General features: G+C 39.8%; 1 protein-coding gene across 1 annotated transcript in view; it reads right to left on the reverse strand.

Annotated features, from left to right (window-relative positions):
* Nucleotides 1-18,936, reverse strand: part of RNF17 (ring finger protein 17) — a 42,251-nt gene extending 23,315 nt beyond the window's left edge. Inside the window, exons 1-15 of the mRNA XM_069883557.1 lie at nucleotides 18,847-18,936; nucleotides 18,091-18,149; nucleotides 16,747-16,827; nucleotides 15,288-15,388; nucleotides 14,270-14,441; nucleotides 12,974-13,050; nucleotides 10,949-11,023; nucleotides 9,601-9,872; nucleotides 8,399-8,455; nucleotides 6,229-6,390; nucleotides 5,132-5,318; nucleotides 4,533-4,695; nucleotides 3,034-3,224; nucleotides 918-1,056; nucleotides 7-160 (exon numbers count right to left, since the gene is read on the reverse strand). Coding sequence (XP_069739658.1) covers nucleotides 7-160; nucleotides 918-1,056; nucleotides 3,034-3,224; nucleotides 4,533-4,695; nucleotides 5,132-5,318; nucleotides 6,229-6,390; nucleotides 8,399-8,455; nucleotides 9,601-9,872; nucleotides 10,949-11,023; nucleotides 12,974-13,050; nucleotides 14,270-14,441; nucleotides 15,288-15,388; nucleotides 16,747-16,827; nucleotides 18,091-18,149; nucleotides 18,847-18,859 — 1,903 coding nt within the window. The 5' untranslated portion in view covers nucleotides 18,860-18,936. The remainder of the gene's footprint in view (nucleotides 1-6; nucleotides 161-917; nucleotides 1,057-3,033; nucleotides 3,225-4,532; nucleotides 4,696-5,131; nucleotides 5,319-6,228; nucleotides 6,391-8,398; nucleotides 8,456-9,600; nucleotides 9,873-10,948; nucleotides 11,024-12,973; nucleotides 13,051-14,269; nucleotides 14,442-15,287; nucleotides 15,389-16,746; nucleotides 16,828-18,090; nucleotides 18,150-18,846) is intronic.
* Nucleotides 18,937-23,002: the final 4,066 nt, after the last annotated feature.

Below are 23,002 nucleotides of genomic sequence, written 5' to 3' on the forward strand. Positions count from 1 at the left end.
CTTCACCTAAAACCTGTGCTCTGTACCAATTCCCATCTTCCTGTTTCGCAACACAGGCTTGGCCTTCAACCGGGCAGACAATTTCCAAGTGTTCCTCATGCTCATATTTATAGACCTCCTGAATTTTCTTGGAAAGAGTGCAAGAATCCAGGCTCTCTCTCTAAAATAAGAAAAACAAAGCATACACACAGACCAGATTTTTTTTTCCCAATGGTATTTTTGCTCTTTTAAGGGGCATTTTTTCTACAAGTTGACTTCATAGTCCTTCCTCCCAAATTAAACAGCGGTTACGAAAGCATGAATTAAAGATCCCGAATAATTGCTGGATGTTACCCTGCTGAATTACCATGGTAAAAACACTACATACCCAAACAAGAATTAACAAAATTAACAAAACTGATGAACACGTTCACTCTCTGGAATTCTAAGAATTTATAGAATTAATCTAGGATTAACCTAGGATTGCAGGAATTATAAAATACATGAAGGTCATCCAGTTCCAACCCCCCTGTCATGGGCACAGACACCTCCCACCAGACCAGGCTGCCCAAGGCCCCATCCAACCTGGCCTTCTACACTTCCAGGGATGGGGCAGCCACAACCTCCCTGGGCAACCTGTGCCAGTGCCTCACCACCCTCCACCTGAAGAATTTCTTCCTAATGTCTAATCTAAATTTCCCCCCTTCCAATTTAATGCCATTTCCCCTCACCCTGTCACTCCCTGCCCTTGTAAAAGGTACCTCCACAGCTTTCTTGTAGCCCCTTCAGGTACTGGAAGGCCACTCCAAGGTCTCCCTGAAGCCTTCTCTTCTCCAGGCTGAAGAAGCCCAACTCTCTCACAGCCTGTCCTCGCAGCACAGGTGCTCCAGCATGTTAATTCAGAATTTTATTTGAATAGAACTTATTTCTAAACTTACCAACTGGACATAGAAATCAGTTGGGCTATTAATGTGATGAACTATGACAGAGACTTCTTTTCCTTCTTGTGGAATCTTAGGTGGGGTATACCGCAAGATGGTATGATTTTCTAACTGACTGGGAAGCTGTGATCTAAAACTAAGGTAAACAAAATGAAATTCTGAATGAATTCTGTCAAAACTATTTGAGAAGGACCCCCTTTACACTCCAACATTAAGTTTCCCATAAAAAAATGCAATATAAGTCTTTAAAAAAATAACTTGATTCATGTTTCTATTAATAGCTTGAACTTTCTTTCCTGCATTTGTTGCAGCCAATTCTTTCTAATGCTTCTCACATCACAAACATAACATATGAAGAATGATACACTGCTGGGGGCTCCTGAACAGATCTTGTTATTTGGGATGCAGTAGCGTACTTTTAAACTGGTAAAAAAAATAGTAAAGTAAAAGGCTGGTATCCACTATATTGACAAAACTGTTTTCTTCTAGATTTTCACAGAATCACAGAACCATTTAGGTTGGAAAAGATCTTTAAAGTCACTGAGCCCAACTGTTAAACACACACTGCAAAGTCCACTGCTGAGCACCACCAAGTGCCACAACTAAATGTCTTTTAAGTACCTCCAGGAATGGTGGCTCAACCAGTTCACAAGGCAGCCTGCTCCAGTGTCTGACAGCCCTTCAGTGAAGAAATATTTCCTAATATCCAATGTAATATCCTCCCCTGGTGCAACTTGAGGCCGTTTCCTCTCATCCTACCACCTGTCATTTGGGAGAAGAGATCAACCCCCACCTCATTACAACCTCCTTTCAGGGAATTGTAAAGAGCACCAGGGTCCTCTGTCAGCCTCATCTTCTCCAGGTAGAACAAACCCAGTTCCCTCTGCTGCTCCTCATAACACTTTTTTTTTTTCCAGCACGATGTCGTGGGAAATGGTGTCAAAGGCTTTACTAAAGTCCAGGTAAACAACATCCACAGCCTTTCCCACATCCATTAAGCAGGTCTCCTTGTCATAGGAGATCAGGTCAGTCAAGGAGGACCTGCCTTTCCTAAACCCACACCAACTGGACCTGATCGCCTGGTTGTCCTGTATGTGCTGTGTGATGGCACTCAAGATGATCTGCACTATAAATTTTCCTGGCACTGAGGTCAGGCTCACAAGGCCTGTAGTTCTCCAGGTCCTCCTTCCAGACCTTCTTGTAGATGGGCATCACATTTGCTAACCTCCACTCAAGCGGGACCTCCCCGGTTAGCTGGGACTGCTGACAGATGATGGAAAATGGCTTGGTGAGCACTTCCACAGGTTCCTTTGGTACTCTTGGTGGATCTCAGACTTGTGTGTGTCTAGGTGGCATAGCAGGTTGCTAGCCATCTCCTGATGGATTATGGGGAGGCTCCATTCTGCTCCCTGTCTCTGCCTTCCAGCTCAGAGGGCTGGGTACCCAGAGAACTGGTCGCAGTATTAAACAGTGAGGCAAAGAAGACTAAGTACCTCAACCTTTGCCTCACTTACGAGAAGCAACTACCTGAGGAATACTGATGTAGTAAAAAATTATCTCCTGCTAGTTATGCTCAAATATAAACAAAGACCTTTCTGTACAGCAAAATAAATGATCATTTCCTGCAGATGTGCATGCCATACTCCTGTAACCAAACACTAAAATGCTGCCTTACGCATCCTTATTTCTCCTATTTGTTGAGCTATGTGCACTATGTCACACAGCTGGTTAAGACGTGCTGCCTAGCCTGTCACTAGCTGAATCAAACAGATAGAAAGCCAATTTCTGTATGTTTTTCTGCCCGTGGTAGACACCAAGGGCTTCTCCTTTCACCCCTTTGTTACTGAAATTTGTACAGAGATTTAGATTTTGTTATTTTCTGAATGAAGTTCATTATCCAAATAAAGCTCCAACTACTGCAAATGAGTAAGCCCTGGTGCATCTCAGTGAAGATGAAAAAACCAAAATCAACAGATATTACTGAAGATTAATACATCACACATCAATACATCAAACAATGAAAAATCAACTTGCTTGGTGACGTTCACTTTGTAAGTATTGTGCTGTTACCATCTATGGCATAAGAGCATGAACTGAAAGAATCAACACATACCTTGCCAAGTCTAAAAAAACTAATGCGTCCTTGAGAGACACTGGCATGTTATTGCTTGTTTTATTAAATGGAGGTTTTCTCAAATCCACAATGAGAACACCGTTCTCTTCTCTAAATACGGTCATTGAAACAGCTGTATTATTGACCATTCCTAAAAATTTTGTTTTTGCTTCCTCTTCCCAACCTTCACTCTGTGTGAGGAAGAAAGATCCAAGTTAATTCAGATGTCGGAGAACATTTAAACAAAAATTACAAATAGTAGCTACAATTAAAATAGAACAGAAGCATGGAAGGGAGCACATCTGTCTGAACAGGTGAAATACCGAACACGCTGTTGGACAACCTAGTCCATAGCCAGAACACCATTAAACAGTATTGTATGTTGGGTTGGTGCTTTTAACTGTATTAAACTGAGTCAGATCAAAAGGGCTGCAGTTTCTACCACACTTCTTTTAAAGATTCAACATTTCACCCCCTCTGATTCTTCTCATAGATAAATCAGCATTGTCATATGCTTCTGAAAATCTATTCTTATCTCTTTGAGTCTTTATACAATTCTACAACATAGTTTGGTCAATTTACACATTCCTCCTCTCCATTACATCCTTCTTGTTGTTTTACCTACCCTGAAAAAGCCTGTCTGAATTTATTTCTCTTGGATAAAGTTAATGCATTTCTCATCTAATACTCCCAATCTGCACTTTTTAGGTATGAAAAAAATGAAAGCACATACAAGGATGGCATTTTACTTTCTTCTGTGTAAATTGTTCCAGAACTTCCTTTCAAAAACTGTTTCAGACAATGTGAGACTGGTAAAATAACTGAAAACCAACCAGCAGTTATACTGTCAGAAACACACATCTCCACTGGACATAGTTCATTCCAGTATGAATGTTGCAAAAATAAAGAAAGCAAGCCTGTAAGTAAGCAAACATTGAAAAAAACAACTCTGCAATCTATGTCCTTTTTTTTTTTTAAAGGAATAAAGCTGACAGTATTTTATTTGTTGTTGTACTGAGAGAACAAATAACACTTTTCAATATGTGGCAAAAAAAAAAAAAGTAAGTAGTGAAGAACAATCCCTGAAAAGATTCTCTTAAAAATTCTGAAGCCATTTCTTCTGTTTGGATTATTTTCAAAGTAACTAATTGTGTAAAGGTATCAGACAGCCATGAAATAAGAGTATCAGTTCTGTAATTTGTTTTTAAATTTGACAAAAAGTATGTCTATGGTAGGAGTAGCAAGACTTAGATCTGTAATACATATTTGTAAACGCAATGATTTTTTAAGATCGACTGCTAGAAACTCATTTACTTTCCAACGAAAGCAACACAACCTATCTTTTCATAAGGAATAATTTAACTTTTTTAAAACAATAAAAACATACAGCATACTCCTCCCAAGTTTCCTTCTGCTTATACTAGAATATGATCAGTGTAAATATGTTCTTTAATGTAAGTCTTAGAAAGAAAGAAATAATATCAACAGCTTTTACTCACTGCATTTTTGGGAACAAGATCCTTCAGTGAACACCGTACTGCTAAAGGAGGAATAGCTGCAAGTTCTGCCTCAATATTCTGATCAGATTTCCTTACAAACAAACAAATGTCATTTGTTTCAATAGTCTGAGCGCCAGTTTCAGGCCGTTCAGCAGGAACGTATCTATTAATGGGAATGAAAGCAGTTATTAACTTAAAAGAAAACCACAAACACCCAATACCAAAAAACCCTAAAACCAAACTCCTGACTTAAAGAGATTATTGCAATAATTGGCATAATTGTCATGTCATTGAATCAGAATGATGAAATCTTAATGAAACATTTCTTGGGGTTTTATTCCAAGATAGGGGATTTGTGTATTGTTTGCAATGAAAGTCTAAGTTAAGCATTTTAACATATGACAGCTTGTACACTTGTGCACTTACATACACTGCCACTTTTCCTGCGGGAAATGTGCACAAATGTTCACGTCATTTGGATATCTCATTACTTGCTTGTGTGAAGCTGATGGAGGACTTGCCTCTTTAGCAGAGATCCCCTTAAGGAACAACAGTTAAGGACAAAAATTGCAGATAAAAACCTCTCTCTGTAAACATACCCTGAGAAAATTAGAACTATAGAGCTCCCAAAATCAATCAGGAATATTCCCAGCAGTGCAATATCACAAACTCGGTATCTTACTGGACGAGGCTTCTTCTTATCGTTACATTCTAGGGGAATTAGTTCAGTGATAGTTCCACGGCACCACATTCCAGTTTCCTTATTCTTAATAAAAATTCTAGCACCTATACAGAAGCACGTAAAAAAAAAAGACAGACCAAACTCAGTATCTGTAAAATTTCACACTGGAAGTGTTACTACAGCTCTGCATAATGCTCCATTGTTGCCCATCTTCCACACAGGTAATGACAGTGTTACTGCTAAAATAAAGACATGAAGACATTAAAACTTGCCTTGACAGCCACCAGACGTTTTCTCTCTGCATTCATGGTCTGTAAGGCTAGGAGGCGTTTGGCTTGTATTAAGAAATAATTTCTGGCAAACTTTCTATGCCTCTTAGTAGTGGCAAAACCCACTGAAGTTGAGGGCTGTTACAAAGTTGATCTCAGCTTTCTAAACACCTTCTAGAAATGAGTAACACTGTCATTGTATGGGCTAGAAAATAATTTTAATGATTTAGCAATGCATTATTGTCTTTCATTTATACTTCCCAGAAGGCTTATGCACAGATAGCGAACTCTGAAAAAATAATCTCTCCACACAAAGGCAACGTTGTTTGCATAAGAGCGTGTTGATCTACCAAAGTAATCAAAGAACGAGACTAGTCGTTAAAATCCATACACTGAAAAAGTATCGGTTAACAAGTATGACCTAATGCTGTAAAACACGTACGTTTAGAGCCAAGTGTTTCAACTACTGGTTACTCTAAGCACTCAATTTGTTAAGCTGAAAAGAACTGTAGGGTCCTTTTAACTTCTACTGCTTCTGTTTACATGATTTAACAGAAGTCTATGTTACCCAACAACGTGTACCATGTTTTCCAAAAGGCATTAACTGTAGGTTCCAGAACATATAATGACTGCTTTACTAAGTAGGACAGGAGGAGAGAAAAAAAAAAAAAGAATTATACTAAGGAACACATAATGCGAGATAGTACTTTAAGCCAGCATAGACCTTTAGAAATTAATAATTTACCTAATTCCAAAACATCTGAAGGCAAGAGATATGAACTCTTATTACAACAATAGTTTTCCAATTTTGTCTCCAAAATCTGTGCTTCTTTCTTCTGGAAGTACCTCCGAACATAGAAGTGGCATGGATTTATGACATGGCTTAAAAACACTAGTTCTGTTGAACCTGAGTAAGAGATGAAACAGATTAACAAACACTACCCAAGTAACTCTGAACAGTGTTATTAAACATGATCAGGTTTACAAGGTCTGACAAAAACCCCGAGACTAACCCTGTAGCTGAGAAACCAAGAGTGAGATGGAAGAACCAAAAAGTACTTTACATAACAAAATTTCCTTACAGAAGTGCATAGCATCATCTAGATCCAATGCCACCTGCGTGATTATCAGGGCAAAGCAAACAGAGAGATTTGCAGCTTTCTAGGACTGCCACCTCGTGCCCACCTCTGAACTGCAACTGATCATGCGCAAAAAAAGATATGAAGAAACTGGCACTCGAAACATTCTGAGCACATACACAGGACTGCGCTTGGAAGTTTTGGAAATGCGTTGTCCAGAACAGATGCAAGATTGCTCTTGGGTATTTCCAGTGGAGAAGATGGTATCTGAGTAAAAAGTCTGAATGACTTGAAAGATTTCAGCTATAGGTACACTAGCTCATCTGGATCACACCGGTTACCATCTCCAGTGATGCGATGAGTCAGCTAGCTTGGTTTAACCAGACCAAGAAAAGCATGTATTAAGTCACTTCACCAGATCAGTGCAGACAGATACATCCAGCCAAAATCCGTAACAGGAGCTTGGTCAAATCTGGATCACTTCAACCATATTGATCCAGAAGAGGTGTCTATTAGCTGTTTGAGAATGTTCCTTAAACTAAAAAAAACTCCAACTGCAGCTACCTGAAAACTTTCAAGTTATTCATCTGATAAACTAGCTGGAGAGAATGAAAAACTTCTTATTGAACTTCCGATTATGCTTCTCATAATCAAAGAAGATACCACATTGCATGAATTTTGGTGTACTACTGATAAAGACAATCACATCAAGTAATTTTACTATCATTTCATCAAAGATCTTGTTCTCCCAGTGTATATGTGAGATACTCAAGTGCCTAATAAAGGCTGAGCACACACTACACTGACTTCAGTATGGGCAACAGGAGAATTTCTCTGCTAACTACTTATATCCACAGAACTAGTTATGGACTTAAAATGCTCAAGTTGCATTAAGTGGTCAGTGAATTCACAAGTCACTGGATAGGAGATTGCTGGGGAGAATACATATATGACTCTGAGGTTAAAAAAAAGAAAATCAAAACCTAAAAAACCACAAACAAAACTAAAAAAAAAATACAGTTTCCTAAATCTTTTTTATTTGCTAATAATATTCTGTGTCCTCTATTAAGGCATATCTTTTTGCAACAGTATTTTCCACATCTGACACTTCTTCTGTCAGCTTCTTTCTTTCCCAACACTGCAACCTCTACTCTGCAACTTCCATTACCTTTTACACTCAATAAGCAAACGTCAATGAACTGCACAAACTCTACCTATAAAATTTTTGAACAAAGTAACTTATTTCCTCAAATTACTCTCAGTTTACCTGTTCACTCATAATTCAAGAAACCAAACATAGATACAGGGAGAACAAAAGAGTCCAAAATTCAGCATATAGAATACTGACCTAAGAAATGGGCCCCACGGTTCACAGCAAGCGCTGCTATTATGTCAAGTTAACTGCCAGGTGAGAAACTGCCAATGGAGAGTCTCTGAAAGCTGCCCAGGACTTCTGTACTGCACCTTCCAACTCAATGATTTTATTGCAAATTTAAAAGATGCTCTAGTCTTTACATCAGCAAGGACAGCAGACCACAAAGTGTTTTTATAAAGCAGAACTGCTGGTGCCAAGAATTACAACTGCATTGCAAGCTCCTCCCAGACTAGTTTTAACTGGAAAGCGATCAGTTAATGTGCCCCAAAGACTGCTCTTACATGCGAGCAAATAATCGCTAACTAGGTATAGCCTCCTTCCTACTAAGTTCCTGATCCCAACTAGAATGCTAACTTATGTGTCCAACCCTCCACAACAAATTCCAGTGTCTGCCCTCACTGCATAGAGAATTGATCCCTTCTAGTAAACTAAACCATTTAGCAGACAAGAAAAACACTAACCAGTTTGGCATGTCTCCTTCTTGAAGACTTTCTTCCTCTGTTCATCAGCATGATCATCTGTGGGAAATATTGTTTATTGTTTCAGGAGGAAAGCGTAATCACTTCGGTTAGTTAAGGTTTTGTACATAGAGGCAGTATCATAGAATCGGTTAGTTAAGGTTTTGTACATAGAGGCAGTATCACAGCCAACACAGAAAAGACAAACTACACATACTGTAAGGGTACTGCAAAGGCAAAACATCTCCTATCTGATGTGACTGAAACAGAGGCACACGCAGTGGACTGTGTGCATGTCAAGCCCACATCCTAATTCCAGGATTAAAAAACTATCATTAAAATTCTTAGATTCAAACATGCAAAACTTGTAACACTGCAGTTTGAAGGAATTTTGTTCTGACAAAGAGTTTTGTGAAGTCCAGGGGATTCTATTATCGAATACTTATATCATCCCTACCCTCCCCAGGCACTACTAATCATGGAGATTTTCTACCTATGTTGTGGATATAGAACGCTCTGAAGTAAAACACCTTAATTATACTGTGGAATGCATCTATTTATTCTCCCTCCTATTATCTAATTGGAATTTCCATCTTCCAACTTGTTCCTAATATCTTCAGCCCAGTTCCTGAGCTCCTCCTGTACACCAGCTTGGCAGGCTGTGCTGAACTCGTTTCAGTATGACAGGAACTGTGAGGTCTGAAACTGGACTCTCTACTCCAGATTCAGTCTCACAAGAGCCTAACAGAGGGGAAGGATCGCTTCCTGGACCTGTTAGCTACACTCTTAATAGTACAGTCCAGAAAAAACCTGCCAAGATGAAGAACTTAATTGCTATTGCCAGTTAACGTAGCACAATGCCCTAGGAGATGATTCAGGAAGCCAAAGGAACTGTCAGAAAAGCATCCTCCAGGAACCAGTGTCATTAACTCCAACAGGGACTGTAATGATTAAGTGTCAGAGAACTACCCAGACAGACATAGCAACTTATGACCAATTTTGGAGAGAACTTGTGAGAAAGTTTTCACTAAACTAAGCTGAAAAAGGACAAGAAAAGAAACAGTGCTAGCTCAAAAGAAGATAAAGTGAAATATAGACATCACTGAAGAATTTGTATTAGCCGAGTATAATGACAAACAAAACACGCAAGTAACACCATGCTCAACAATGGAACACTAAAAGCATCACGTATTAAGAATACTTACTTTCCAGGTCATCTTCAAATACTTCTTCTATTATGACATCACAGCTGGATGGAGAATTGGGTGAAGCAGGAATAATCTGATGATGTATCATAGGAAATTTTTCTTGTACTTGAGTATTTTTCATTTCTTTGGGAATACCAAGTTTGTTTGCAAGAGCCTCCATTTTACTTTCTCTGTTAATTGCCAGACACATATTCCCTACAGATGATTCAGTATCACAGCCCAGCATTTCTTCTTCATCATCAAGAAAAATGTGCAGCCCATTGTCTTCACTTTATTTTGGGAAAACATTTATTTGGACACAAATTAGTATGGCTATGTTAAGAAAACAACTCATAGGAGCCGGCTGAAATAAACTGTTACATTTTTGAATACGAAGACAACAAAACCAGTAACACGATTTCTACAACCTAAAAAAGATTGGCACAGAAATGGTACATGCTCTTGGGCAGAGCTCAGTACAAATGCAAACTATCTGGAAAAAAAAAAACCAAACAACTTTACAACGTGACATAGTTCCTGTCAAAAACAGACAACATGTGAAGTGCTTTTGTACTAAGTTATTCTTCACTGTAATCTGCAGGAATTGAAAATATTACAGTAAGCAGTAAGAATTTTTAACACAACCAGTGTTAACTACAATAGGCCTAACATTCCATTCACTTAAGTTTTTGTCAAAGACCACAGGGAAAAATAAATGAACTAATAACATAAAAGCAATTGTAATTTTAAAAGCATTTTTTTTTCTGGTACTAATTCACCATAAGTAATTCCTTTCAGCATTCGATGTACTGTGAAGTGGAAATCCTGTAAAATTTAGTATTTGCTGTTGATGTCAGAGAGATATCTACACCTTTATGAAGCAATTCTCATATGCTGAAATGGTACATGTTCTATTGCCTACACTATGAGCATTTCCATGTGGTGTCTTAGGGACAAGGCTTAGCAGTAACTTGGCAGCGTTAGGTTTATGGTTGGACTCAATGATCTTAAGGTTCTTTTCCAAGCTAAATGATTCTGTGATTCTATGATTGTATCATTAAATTCCTGCCAGAATTGAAAAGACACAGCATAAAAAAAATCTTGAGAACTTCGGTGATACAGTGAAATACACTTGGGTGAAACACAAGTTAAACCAAAATATCAGAATCCAAACAGTAACTGGTTTAACTGGAATACTGACTGAAATGCCAGAATCGGAAGTTTTCTTTGTTCCACTACATTCTTAGAAACCCATAAACATACAGATTATTTTTGACTATTAAACTTAAATCTTCTAAAGATACATAACCACCAGAAGACCAGGTAAGTTCCTGTACCTATCCTCCTTACTAAAAAAAATACTTACTGCCCTGTTGCTCCCCACTCAATCTTGCCCAGTTTTTTTATCAAATGTGTGATCTCATCAGTATTCAGGTATAACCTTGAGAGAAAAGAAGAGACATTACAGAAGGTGATGTGAACACCTTAACGACACTGACAATCTAAAACACTGCATTTTTCAGCACAATATTTATGGAGAAGCAATATAAGAGATTAATTACCTACTCCAGCCTCATTCTTCCACTCCTATTAACAACAGATTCAGTTGCTCATTAATCTTCACATTCGTACTGAAAAACTCTCTTGCCTACTGCTCTCTCTCTCTCATAAACAGAATACTCCAATGTTCACCTACTGAGTTTTCCCACTTTTGCCCAGTTTAGTTCAATAAATTATTCTGCATGAAGAAAAAGAATTCTCCAACAGTCTTGAAGAACAAAACCATAACTGAGGTCCAAAATGTATGCTTTTTGTTGTTTACAGTTACACTAATAAACAGCCATTTACCTTACCAACGGCAGCCAGCAAAATCTTTGAAGTACTTTTACAGTTATGCTAACAGAACTGCATCTGTAACTTCATTCAATCAAATATTTAGTTTTGCTGCCCAGTTTCAATGAACAATTTGTCAAAACTGAATTGTAAGCAGTATCTTCTCTTCCCTCGCCCCTTCAGGAGCCAGTCTCCACTTTACCCTACAGTCTCTTATGTCTACAGAATGCCCCTCAACTCCTATGCACCTCCTAGTGTCAATTTTTTTGACCTTTGGTGTTATTTTGGAGTGGCACCAGCATACAAGGCCTTTATATTCATCCTTCACCACATCTCTCTTTCCCCCCTGTTCTACTGAAATTCAATGCAAACAAATTTGATTTTGTAATGCACTGGCTTTATTCCAAGTTGGGGGAGTTTGCCGTTGCGTATTTAAATAGGCTTCTCTGAAATTCCCATTCACTAATGACACCATCTTCAATTAGGCCCTGCCTAAAAAGTCACCAAGTTTACTAAAATATGATTTAGAGGATTCCTGTATCCATAGTCTAATGACTAAACTAACACAAGACAGGAGTTGTCATAACTGTTTTACCAAACATTGGAACAGGCAGCCCAGGAAAGTGGTTGAGACACTGTCCTTGAAGGTATTTGGCCAAGAAAGTTAGGGTTGCTCAGTCTGGAGAAGACAAGGCTCTGGGGAGACCTTACCACGGCCTTTCAATATGTCAAGGCAGCTTATAAGAAAGATAGTAATAGACTTTTCAAGAAGGCCTGTAGCAAAAGGACAAGTACCAATGGTTTTAAACTAGAAGAGGACAACTCAGATGAGACACAAGGAATACATTTTTTATGACAAAGGCAGCGAAACACTGGAAGAGGTTGCCCAGAGAGGTGGTAGACGCCCCATCCCTTGAAACATTCAAAGTCAGGTTGGATGGGCCTCCAAGCAAACTGATTTGAGTCGGAGATGACTCTGCTCACTGTGGGGCGTTGGACTAGATGACCTTTAAAGGTCCCTTCCAACAGAAACCATTCTACAATACAGTGATTTAGAAGCCGTATAGGTACGGTGCTTAAGGACATGGTTTAGTGGGGGACTTGGTAGCGTTAGGGTAACAGTTGGACTCAATGACCTTAGTGTTTTTTTCCAACCTAAAGGAGTGCATGATTTTATGAGCTTTTCACACTTTGCATGCAAGTAATCAATCTTCTGCTTCACTCCCCTGTGGCAGAATCTGAGGGACACAACCACTCTCCTCCTGAAACTGGTTCTATGTCCTGAAATATGATGCGGTCCCCAAAATATTCCAACTTAACACCATCTTAGTTCTGTCCCTCCTTCACGGTTCCTGAACATGCCCTTTATACACTAAGATTCCAAAACTCTGACCAGCCTCATGGCCAAGCTGTACAGGATTACTGGGAGTTCCTCAGTAAAATGCAGGCAAAGCAGCTTAATTTCTGCTATTTCACCGTTACGTGAACAATTTTTTGTAATTAAGATAACCAGTGCACCAATTTACCTCCCAATATACATCCTACTCCAGTCATTTACCTTGGAGATCTTTTTTCCATCAAACTATGCACTTTTGCGAGGTCAGCCTTGACTGGCAACTTCAAATTATAACTGACCTGAAATTTAGAAGCACAGTCTTACCTTCTATTATATAAAAAGGCAGATTACACAGACATCTATTATCTAAAACATGTCAAATCCAGAATAGGACATCTTACAATGCTCAATTATTTCTTTCTACATTGTTAAGATCCAACGGTTGGGGATTTTGTAGTGCAAACAGAAGCAGGAGTCAGATTTTCCTTTTGTATGAACAGCTGCTGAGAATGTGACTTCTAAGTAAGAAAGTAGGCCGATAGGAGGACAGTGACGAGTGCCAGCTCCCAAAAGCCACACTGGGCAAGATGGAAGTGACAGAAAAAAGGAGGCATCAGACTTCTTTTCTGGGTCAGATGAGAAAGATCAAGCTTCTTCATTTGGGAAGTGACAACTGGATGCAGGGAACATGGGAGTAAAAATCACACTGCTTCAAAGAATGACACCATCAGTTATTCATTATTTTTCTCAACACATGGTCCACAAAGGCCCCAAAGGAAGTAACTAGGTAGCACATTTAGAAAGCACAGAGGAAGCTACTTTTATATACACCTTATTTTAAATATTAACAGGTGGAACTCGCTGCCACTGCATATGAATACATACATGTAACGTACATGCATACACACACACACAGAGCCACAAGAATTATAAAGACATTCAAGGTAGCGTTACACAACTTATGACTCAATGAGGCAATGTTTATTCATAGTAATGACTCTGACATATCCTACTGATTATAAAATCCTTAACCTTCAACTTCCAGTACTCAACAAATGGCCAGGTTCTTACACTCTTCCTCTAAGCATCATCTCCTCTGTCATCAGACAGGAAACTTCACAGGACGGACTTTTAGTCTGATACGCTGGGGCGGAAGAATGTGAAGACCTAGGACCAAGTAGGTATTAAAGCTCTGGAATGGGAAAGGCTTGAGAGAAATGCCACCCTTTAACTCATCAGTACAGTCACGATTTTCCTGTCCTGCCCCTCCATTTGCTGTTTCAGAGAGCAAACTCTTTGAGGCAAGGACCATCTTTTTTGTTTCACATCAGTAACCAGACCCTGATTTGTGACCAAGACCAAATAAAAATGGGGGGAGGGTATGTGTAGAGCAAGAATACATTACTGCAAAAACCTCAGAATTGAAGTCAGCAAACTGAAAGACAGATCACAAGCTTTCAATCCAAATTTGATTGCATTCCTTAAAAACAAATTATTACACAGTGCAAGAACAGGTACCTGAGCAAGATCACAGTGGCTTCTTAGAGAAGGTGTAGTTTTTAATTCCTTTGCAAGCCTTATGGCACCAGTCAAGCACCTTTTCTTCTCTTCAACGACTTCCTTAGCTTTTGCAATATCAGCACTGTAGGTGTTGATGCTCTTCATTAATTCTGCACATAATTTCCTTTTCCTGTATTAAAACATTACTTTTTAGAATAAGCACTCAGCCATATATAGTCAAACTTTAACCACAAAACATAAATGCCATAATACATATACCATAATACAAAGTCAATACATCTCACACATTTTCCTCAAACACTAAAAAGTAGAAAGCATGGAAAGTTGCTCACATAACAATTGGAGGAACCACAATACTTAAAAAGTTCACTGAAAAGCCACTTCATTAGGAAAAAAAAATGTTTAAATTAAACATTGAAAGTACTCTTCGACCCTCCAGATATTTCCATACACATCCAACTGAAAACTAAACAGCTGGATTTTGTAAATCTGTCCAGCAAGTTATTAGGTCCTCCTTGAACAGGCTCTTCTGGAATCCTAATCTTTGATACTATTGCTCCCTGTGCGCCTCCCCCTCCCCCTCACCATGTGAATACATAAACATTTTTTAAAAGGAAGAAATAAAGTGTCCTTGGGCTTCTATCAGCTTAGAAATTTGCAGAAAGTCAATTTTTGAGGAAGTTATTCTTGCTGTTAAACCAATCAGCCACTATATGGCAATATCAAAACCCCCTCATAATCAAGCAATTTCAGAAAACTAACATCATTAGGACTATTCATTGAAAAAAGAAAAAAACTCGGAAAAGAGGCTGCATACACTGGCATTTTCCAGCCATGCAAACCAGCTTCAAGATGTCACTATGAAAGCGCAAAATACTGCATGTAAATCAGACACAAGCACTATGAAATACTGCTATGAAGACAAATAGATTTTATTTAGAAGTCTTACGTGAACTAGAAACAACTTCTCAATAAAAACAACCCATTGCCACCACCCTACCAACTAGATTACTACCTTGATAGGAGAGAAGCAGCAAGTTCATCAAATGCTCTATATATAGTTCCTGTAACTTCGTTTCCTTCCTGCTTCACTTTCAATTCCAAGTATTTCAGCACCTATTTTGTTCAATGTTTAACAAGCATGCATTTATCATTTCATTATTATCACGTTTTTTTTAAGAATTCAGAACAGAAGCAACAAACAGTGAGACAGGGACCAATGCTCCATCATTAAAAAAAGAAAAAAAAAAAGCAAATCAGAGGACGGTTATATAATGTAATGGAGGAAAAATGATAGTTCACAAATGCCTTTATTTTCTCTAACTTCTAGTCAGCTCGCACTGTCTGGAGCCTCATGAAGTATTTAGCTCTAAGAGGAAAGAAACACACAGACCTTGGGCCTACTGCCTCACTTTCCTTACTCGACACTCTAGTGCATCACCATACACTAATAGCTGGCATCCTAAGATTTATACCTTTTTTTTAACCCATTGGGAGCATAAAGATATTAAAAAAAATGAATATACTCTTTCTCTGGCTGATCATTAATTTTGTTGCTATGGTTACATTTAATGAGATGATGAAAAAATATCAGGCAACACTGTTCACAGTTCTCACTGAAAAGCTGTTGCAAGACTACAGTTGTATGCCATAAAACATAGGTCACTGCCACAAAACAAGTTACAAAAGCAATGGAAAACAAGTTGTTAAAATCACTTTATGCCATGCATCCTAGAATGAATTTGCTTTACACTTTTAAATCATTAAACACTGCTTGAGTATCTTAGAATACACACAAAATATAAATACGTAGCAAAGACAGAATTGTAAGCTTTTTCACCGCACGTTTAAAAAGAGCTGAAGTTTAAATAAAATAATTATCACTTATGAAGTTCATAGGTTACTCAGTAAAACCTATTAACAGCATTATCCAGTACCTGTTTCATACCACACATAAAAACGCATTACTTTATTTACATTTTGCATATTGTGTCAAAATCATCACCTCTTGCATATTGTGCTAAAATCATCACCTCTGTTGCCCATATTATTTCTTTTCCACTTTTAAATCCAGAAAGAGGCACATGAAAAATATGAAGTTAGCACAGTTGATAGAAAATAACAAATTATTAATTTTACGCTGATCCAAGGAACCACAAACTTTGCACTTACAGATTGGTTTATATATGGTCCTACTAAACATATGGATTGACCTTGTAACTCTAAATTACGAAGAGCCTCACATATTTCTTTACAGACTACTCCTGTAGTCTGTGAACTCCAAACCACAGCCTGGAGTTTAAAGCTATATATTCACAGAAACGGCACAAACAGTTGAAGGCTGAAAGAGATGTTGAATAAAAGGCCATAAAAGCATCTTTAAAAAGCATTATTAATGCATAACTACTTATAACAAAAAGCTTCAGTCAAGTCTAGGGTTTAGTATTTCATGATTTAACTTATTTTTCACCCACCTTGTCTCCGTGATCCAAGAGGCTGAGATTATAAACACCTACATTCAAAACTTCATTAATATCTTCTGTAGCGTTGCTGTCCTGGGGAAAGGTTTGCCAATAAATATAAACTTACTTACATGACTGAAGGACAACATGGGCTATGCCAATTTGCCATTTTGACAAAGAGACACTTCGTGTGAATAGCTCACGCTTTGTATAAGGCTCTGAGCAGCAAACACGCCCAAAATACTTAGCTCACCTGAATGGCCTCAAGAACATTTACACTGTAGTATTTCTGAAAAATGGATTCTAAATTTGTCTGTTAAATACACGCAATTTATGTGCACATACACACAATTAATCAAAGTGTTCTATAAGCTCATTTTCCTCTTCAGTACACCGAACCCCCACCCCCCTCTACAGCAATGGGACCAAGTCTCAAAGTAAGTGATGCTGAAATGAGCAACAGGAGATGTAAGAACATGGTTTCCAAGCTGAAACTCTTAGCCACCAGTGTATCTTTGTGGTAAATAAGAACTGTTCCTAGTAAAAGCAATGCTCATTTCCTGTTTCCCCTTACTGTTTTTCCCACAATTGTGCAAAACTTCCAACACACTGCATTACTGAACCTAATTACAACTCCTTTTATCAATAAAGTTTAATGATAGGACTTAATTCCACATATATGATCTATCTGTATTTTGCAATAGAAGCTAAATCTAGATTTCATAACAGAAAAAACAAAATAGCCAAACCCCATAAACCTCACCTTTTGCACAGATAAAAAATTTAAAAAAAAAACCACTGAATGTCTGCCCAAAATATAGACTTCTATGAAACAAATGGTGTTAGCATGTCATAACACATACAAGATTCACAAGCAGAGCATTTTTTTTTAAACACAGAAACAGAAATCTATTCCTAAGCACTACCATGTGACTTTTTTTTTTTTTAAATAGTCTTTTCAGTCCTATTTGGCAGGTCACAGGAAAAGACTTTAGAAAAACATACTAAGACACAAGCCAACCCCGCACATATGTGCCAGTGTTTTTCTTTCATGGAACGGGCAGAGGAGAAGTTGAAAAGGAGCTGGCAATTTGAGGCAGTAATGAGAACCGTAAAAATAAGCCTTCCTATAACCAGACTTTAGACATCAGATGCACACTACAGAGCTACACTGCGTAACAAGAAATACTACCACAGACTTGCTGGGGAGCAGGTGGTTATGAAGTGCAGGCCCTTACCTCAGAGAGGACTTGCGCTTACTTTAATCACTATTAATGAAAAGGCAGAAGACCTTGCAACACCAGTATTTCAGATCACCATAGAGACTACTGAACAGAAAGCTTTAGTTTAACTTACTTTTGCAGCACAGAAACCAAGAAAATCAGTGTCTTCATCTCCCACATCATCATGTAATGCTGTAAAAACAACCATGGGAAACACTTGACTCGTTAACTGTAGGGCATCTTAATCAATGAGACAAACAGAAATATATCACCATTTGAGTAGTCTTCTAGACAGTATTCATCAAGTCAACATGAATTTGGACAATGGCTTTTGTAACGATAGAGTTTGAAAGCTAGGAATATAAGCCCAGATAAACAGACACAGAAGTTACTCAGGAACTACAAAAGTTTGCTTGCACGTAACGATTACGATTTTATTCACATTACTAGCTCTATTACACTGATGCTATGTTCAGGACAGGATAAGCATATGAAAGGGAAGGCAAAAAGGAAAAAAACAACCCACCTCCCCACAAATTCAAAGTGTGTACCTACAGCACAGTAAAAAAAATTAGTTTCATTAAACATCCATAAATACTAAACACAATTTTGAAATTCTTGGGGAAAAAAAAGAAGACACTTCAAGCAGAAAATACCAGAAAAATGTTTCTTCTAAAGCAAACTTTCTCAGTAACTTTGCTAAGAGCAGGAAGGGAAATAAGTATTGATTGTTCTTGCCGAGTACTAGAAACGCAGTAACTAAACCATACATTAATCAAATCTGGTGGCCCATCTATCATCTTTAAGAAACTATACAAATTGAAATTAACAGTGAATGCTGCCCACGACAAAACTGCTGGAAATAAAAGGCAAGATCCAAAAGCCTTACCATTCACACTCATAGCTTTTGATGTATAACACAACTTTTTCTCTGACTTGGTACTGTAAAGTCCTCTTCTAATATCTTAAGATATTGCCTTCAGAAATTGAAATAAAGGTTTAAGATCATGAGGGACAGAAATCAAACATGAATTTTGGCTTCCCACTCTCTTAGAGCTAAGCTTGCCCACTTCTACCGTATGACATTTAGGTGAAGTTCACTAAACACACACAAAAATACTGTCATCCTCTTTTAACTGGAGAAGCAATTTATTTCTATAATACTGAATTCATCATCCATGAAGATAGTACTAGAGCTTTTAGGTATGCAGCATTTAAGGTAACTAGAGCCAACATTAATAAATTGTTATATAATCAATTTTAATCACATTCATTCTATTCTTATTTAACTAAAAAAAATACTGAATAAATCAATAGCGATTTATTTGCTTGTATAGCCACACATACAAATCAATATGATACATCAGCAGCCTAATATGAAAATAAGCTTAAGTTTTTTGCTTCATCCATTTTGTTTTCTTCAACCATTTTGGAGATGAAGCTGCTTGGCTACTTTGTGTAACACATACAGCTTTTGAAGATGTAAACAACTCCCGAAAAGTAAAAAACCCAAGACTCCAACTCCTGATAGGTTAAGCCACCTGCAGAACACTGTGAGCCCTAAACCCCGAGCAATGGAAACCAGAAATCAGGAGAAAAAATAAAGGCTTTAACTGCTGGTAACAAGTGTGCTCTGTATGCATCTAAAGTACCCAACTCAGCTGAGTCGTGAAGCATCTTAGATAAACCATTTTTACTTCTATAGCCTTTACTTCTAAGACTTTGTCCTTACCAATTTGGAAAACTGAAAAATATTCCACTTTTTCTAAGAGCGAGTGTTGCTCAGATCACCTTGAGCCTGCTCAGAAGGCTGGTTTGGAGCAACATTTTCCCCATGACTTTCACCCACCTCCTGCCTGAATCTTAGATTGTTTAAGCTCCTACATATCCTCACTATGATGATTTCTCTTTCCTGTCAGTACTGGATCTTCACACCCTGTTTGTGATCCACGGAATCATAGAATGGCTTGGTTGAAAAAAACCTTTGAGATCACCGAGCCCAACTGTACACGTCCACTACTAAACCCCATGTCTGAGCACCCCATCTATCTGCCTTTTCAGTATCTCAGGGATGGGGACACAGCCGCTCCCTGGGCAGCCTCTGCCAGGTAAAACCCTTTAATAACATCATAGAATGGTTTTGGTTGGAGGAGACCTTAAAAATCATCCATTTCAAGCCTCCTGCCATGGGCAGGGACACCTCCCACTACGTTAAGCTGCTCAAGGCACCATCCAACCTGATCACTGGGCTCTCATAATACCACACACTAAACCACTATGAAAATGCTCCTCCTTTCCCTTCTCTCAGCAGCCAGAGCGCTGACTAGCTGCGTCCCAATTACACGCACATTTTTTCAGTAAGTCTTTAAGTAAAGAATTTTTTCCTTATGTCCAAGCTGAACCTCCCCCAGCACAATTTGAAGCCATTAACCACCAACAGCCACCCCCACGCATACAGACCCCAATTCTTTCCCTTAAAGCCTCCTCCCATCTGTTTTCCCTTCAGTATTTGCTTCCGCGCAGCATATTCACACCCTCCTCCCGCTTTATTTATCTTTTTTCCCAGCTCCTCGACGCGACAGACGCTCTTTCTCCTCCCCCAGCCGGTGCCCAGAGACCCAGTGCCCGTGCAGGCGCCCCGAGGTCGCCTGCGGAGAGGCTGGAGCAGGGACATACCGAGACCTGCGGGGACACGACGGGAAGCGGCTGCTCCCCAGCGCGCAGGCGGAGCGGCGGCCGCGGGCGGCTCCTTTCGCGCCAAAACGACGGCTCCCAACCACCAATCGCCGAGCGCTTCGCCCGCCCTGGACACGCTCGCAGCCAATCACAGAGCGTCTTCTCCCCGTGCAGCCAATCACAGTGAGGGGGGCTCCCGTCGAAGCCAATCACGGCGAGGAGGGGGGGCGGGTGTTGCTGCTGTTTGCTCGGGAAGCTTCTGTCGCCACGTGGCTGCTCTAAGGCTCAGCGGGGCTGGGGCGGCTGAGCCTGGAACTGCCTGGGGTCACCCCTCCCCGCATCTGCAGGGAGAGCGAGGGTTCTTTTTTATGAAGAAATGTTTGCTGGCCATTGAGTGCATGCTTTGGAGTTACACCTCCCCTATGAGCACAGGCTGAGAGAGTTGGGTTGTTCAGTACTGAGAAGAGAAGGCTCCAGGGAGACCTTAGAACAGCTCCAGGAAAGCTGGGGAGGGACTCTATTTCAGGGAATACAGTGAAAGGATGAGGGATAAAAGAATCACAGAATCACTAGGTTGGAAAAGACGCACTGGATCATCAAGTCCAAGCATTCCTATCAGTCACTAAACCATGCCTGTCAGTACCTCAGCCACCTGTCTTCTAAACACCTCTAGGGAAGGTGACTCAACCACCTCCCTGCGCCACCTCTGCCAGTGCCCAGTGACCCTTTCTGTGAATTTTTTTTTCCTGGTGTCCAGCCTGAACCTCCCCTGGTGGAGCTTGAGGCCATTCCCTCTTGTCCTGTCCCCCGTCACTTGGGAGAAGAGGCCAGCACCCTCCTCTCCACAACCTCCTTTCAGGTAGTTGTAGAGAGCAATGAGGTCTCCCCTTAGCCTCCTCTTCTCCAGGCTAAACAACCCCAGCTCTCTCAGCCATTCCTCATAAGGCCTGTTCTCCAGCCCCCTCACCAGCTTTGTTGCTCTTCTCTGGACTCTCTCCAGAGCCTCAACATCCTTCTTGTGGTGAGGGGCCCAGAACTGAACACAGGATTCGAGGAGCGGTCTCACCAGTGCCGAGTACAGAGGGAGAATAACCTCCCTGGACCTGCTGGCCATGCCGTTTCTGATACAAGCCAAGATGCCATTGGCCTTCTTGGCCACCTGGGCACACTGCTGGCTCATGTTCAGTCGCTGTCAACCAACACCCCCAGGTCCCTCTCCTCCAGGCAGCTTTCTAGCCAGACTTCTCCTAGTCTGTAGCACTGCACAGGGTTGTTGTGCCCCAAGTGCAGGACCCGGCATTTGGCCTTGTTAACCCTCATGCCATTGGTCTCAGCCCAGCAGTCCAGCCTGTTTAGTTAACGTTTATAAGATGAGAGAGGGGAGATTTAGATTGGATATTAGCAAGAAATTTTTGACTTTGAGGGTGGTGAGGCACTGGTAGAGGTTGACCAGAGAAGTTGCGGCTGCCCCATCCCTGGAGGTGTTCAAGGCCAGGTTGGACGGGGCCTTGAGCAGCCTGGTCTGGTGGGAGGTGTCCCTGCCCATAGCAGGGGGGTTGGAACTGTGTGATGTTTGAGGTCCCTTCCAACAAAAACCATTCTATAATCCTATGACTCATACGTTCATGTTATTTCATAGAATCAGAATCATAGGTTGGAAAAGACCCACTGGATCATCGAGTCCAAACATTCCTATCAAATACTAAACCATGCCCATAAGCACATTGTCCACCCGTGCCTTAAACACCTCCAGGGAAGGTGACTCAACCACCTCCCCAGGAAGCCTGTTCAAGTGCGCAATGACCCTCTCTGTGAAAAATTTTTCCCTAATTTCCTAATTTCCAGAATAAGTAAGAGATGTTCTCTGCAGTGTTTTACTTCTCCTGTTTTGGCTCACATAAACGCAGCACGATACCCTCCAGATACGCATTTAAGTCACCTTTAATAAAATACAGTTAAACTTTAGAATTTAAAATACACTGATTTTCCCCTGTAACTTCCAGACTCTTGCCAAATCATGAACTAGGCCAGTTTTCAAAGAGGCAGTTTGCCTAACAAAACCGAGGTTATTCATGTTTTTGCACTGTTCACACATTAAAACAAGGTTCTACCCCAAAGGTTTCATTTTTAACATACTAAATCATTGTTTGTTAGGCTGGGGTTTTGACTTGATAACAAAGGAGAGTTCGAAGGGTCACACAAACTTGATTTTTTTTTTAATGACAGGGAGTGCTTCAGTGGTGTCACCAAAGCAAACAGTATCTCCCGCATGAGAAAAGAGACGAAGATGGCTGCAGTCTTGTCTGCCAAAAAGGCAGAAGAAGAATTTCAGGAGCCATTGGGAAGAAAGCATGAAGAAAGGGAGCAGT

The sequence above is a fragment of the Phaenicophaeus curvirostris genome, chromosome 1 (assembly GCF_032191515.1).
Source record: "Phaenicophaeus curvirostris isolate KB17595 chromosome 1, BPBGC_Pcur_1.0, whole genome shotgun sequence".
Taxonomy (NCBI): Eukaryota; Metazoa; Chordata; class Aves; order Cuculiformes; family Cuculidae; genus Phaenicophaeus; species Phaenicophaeus curvirostris.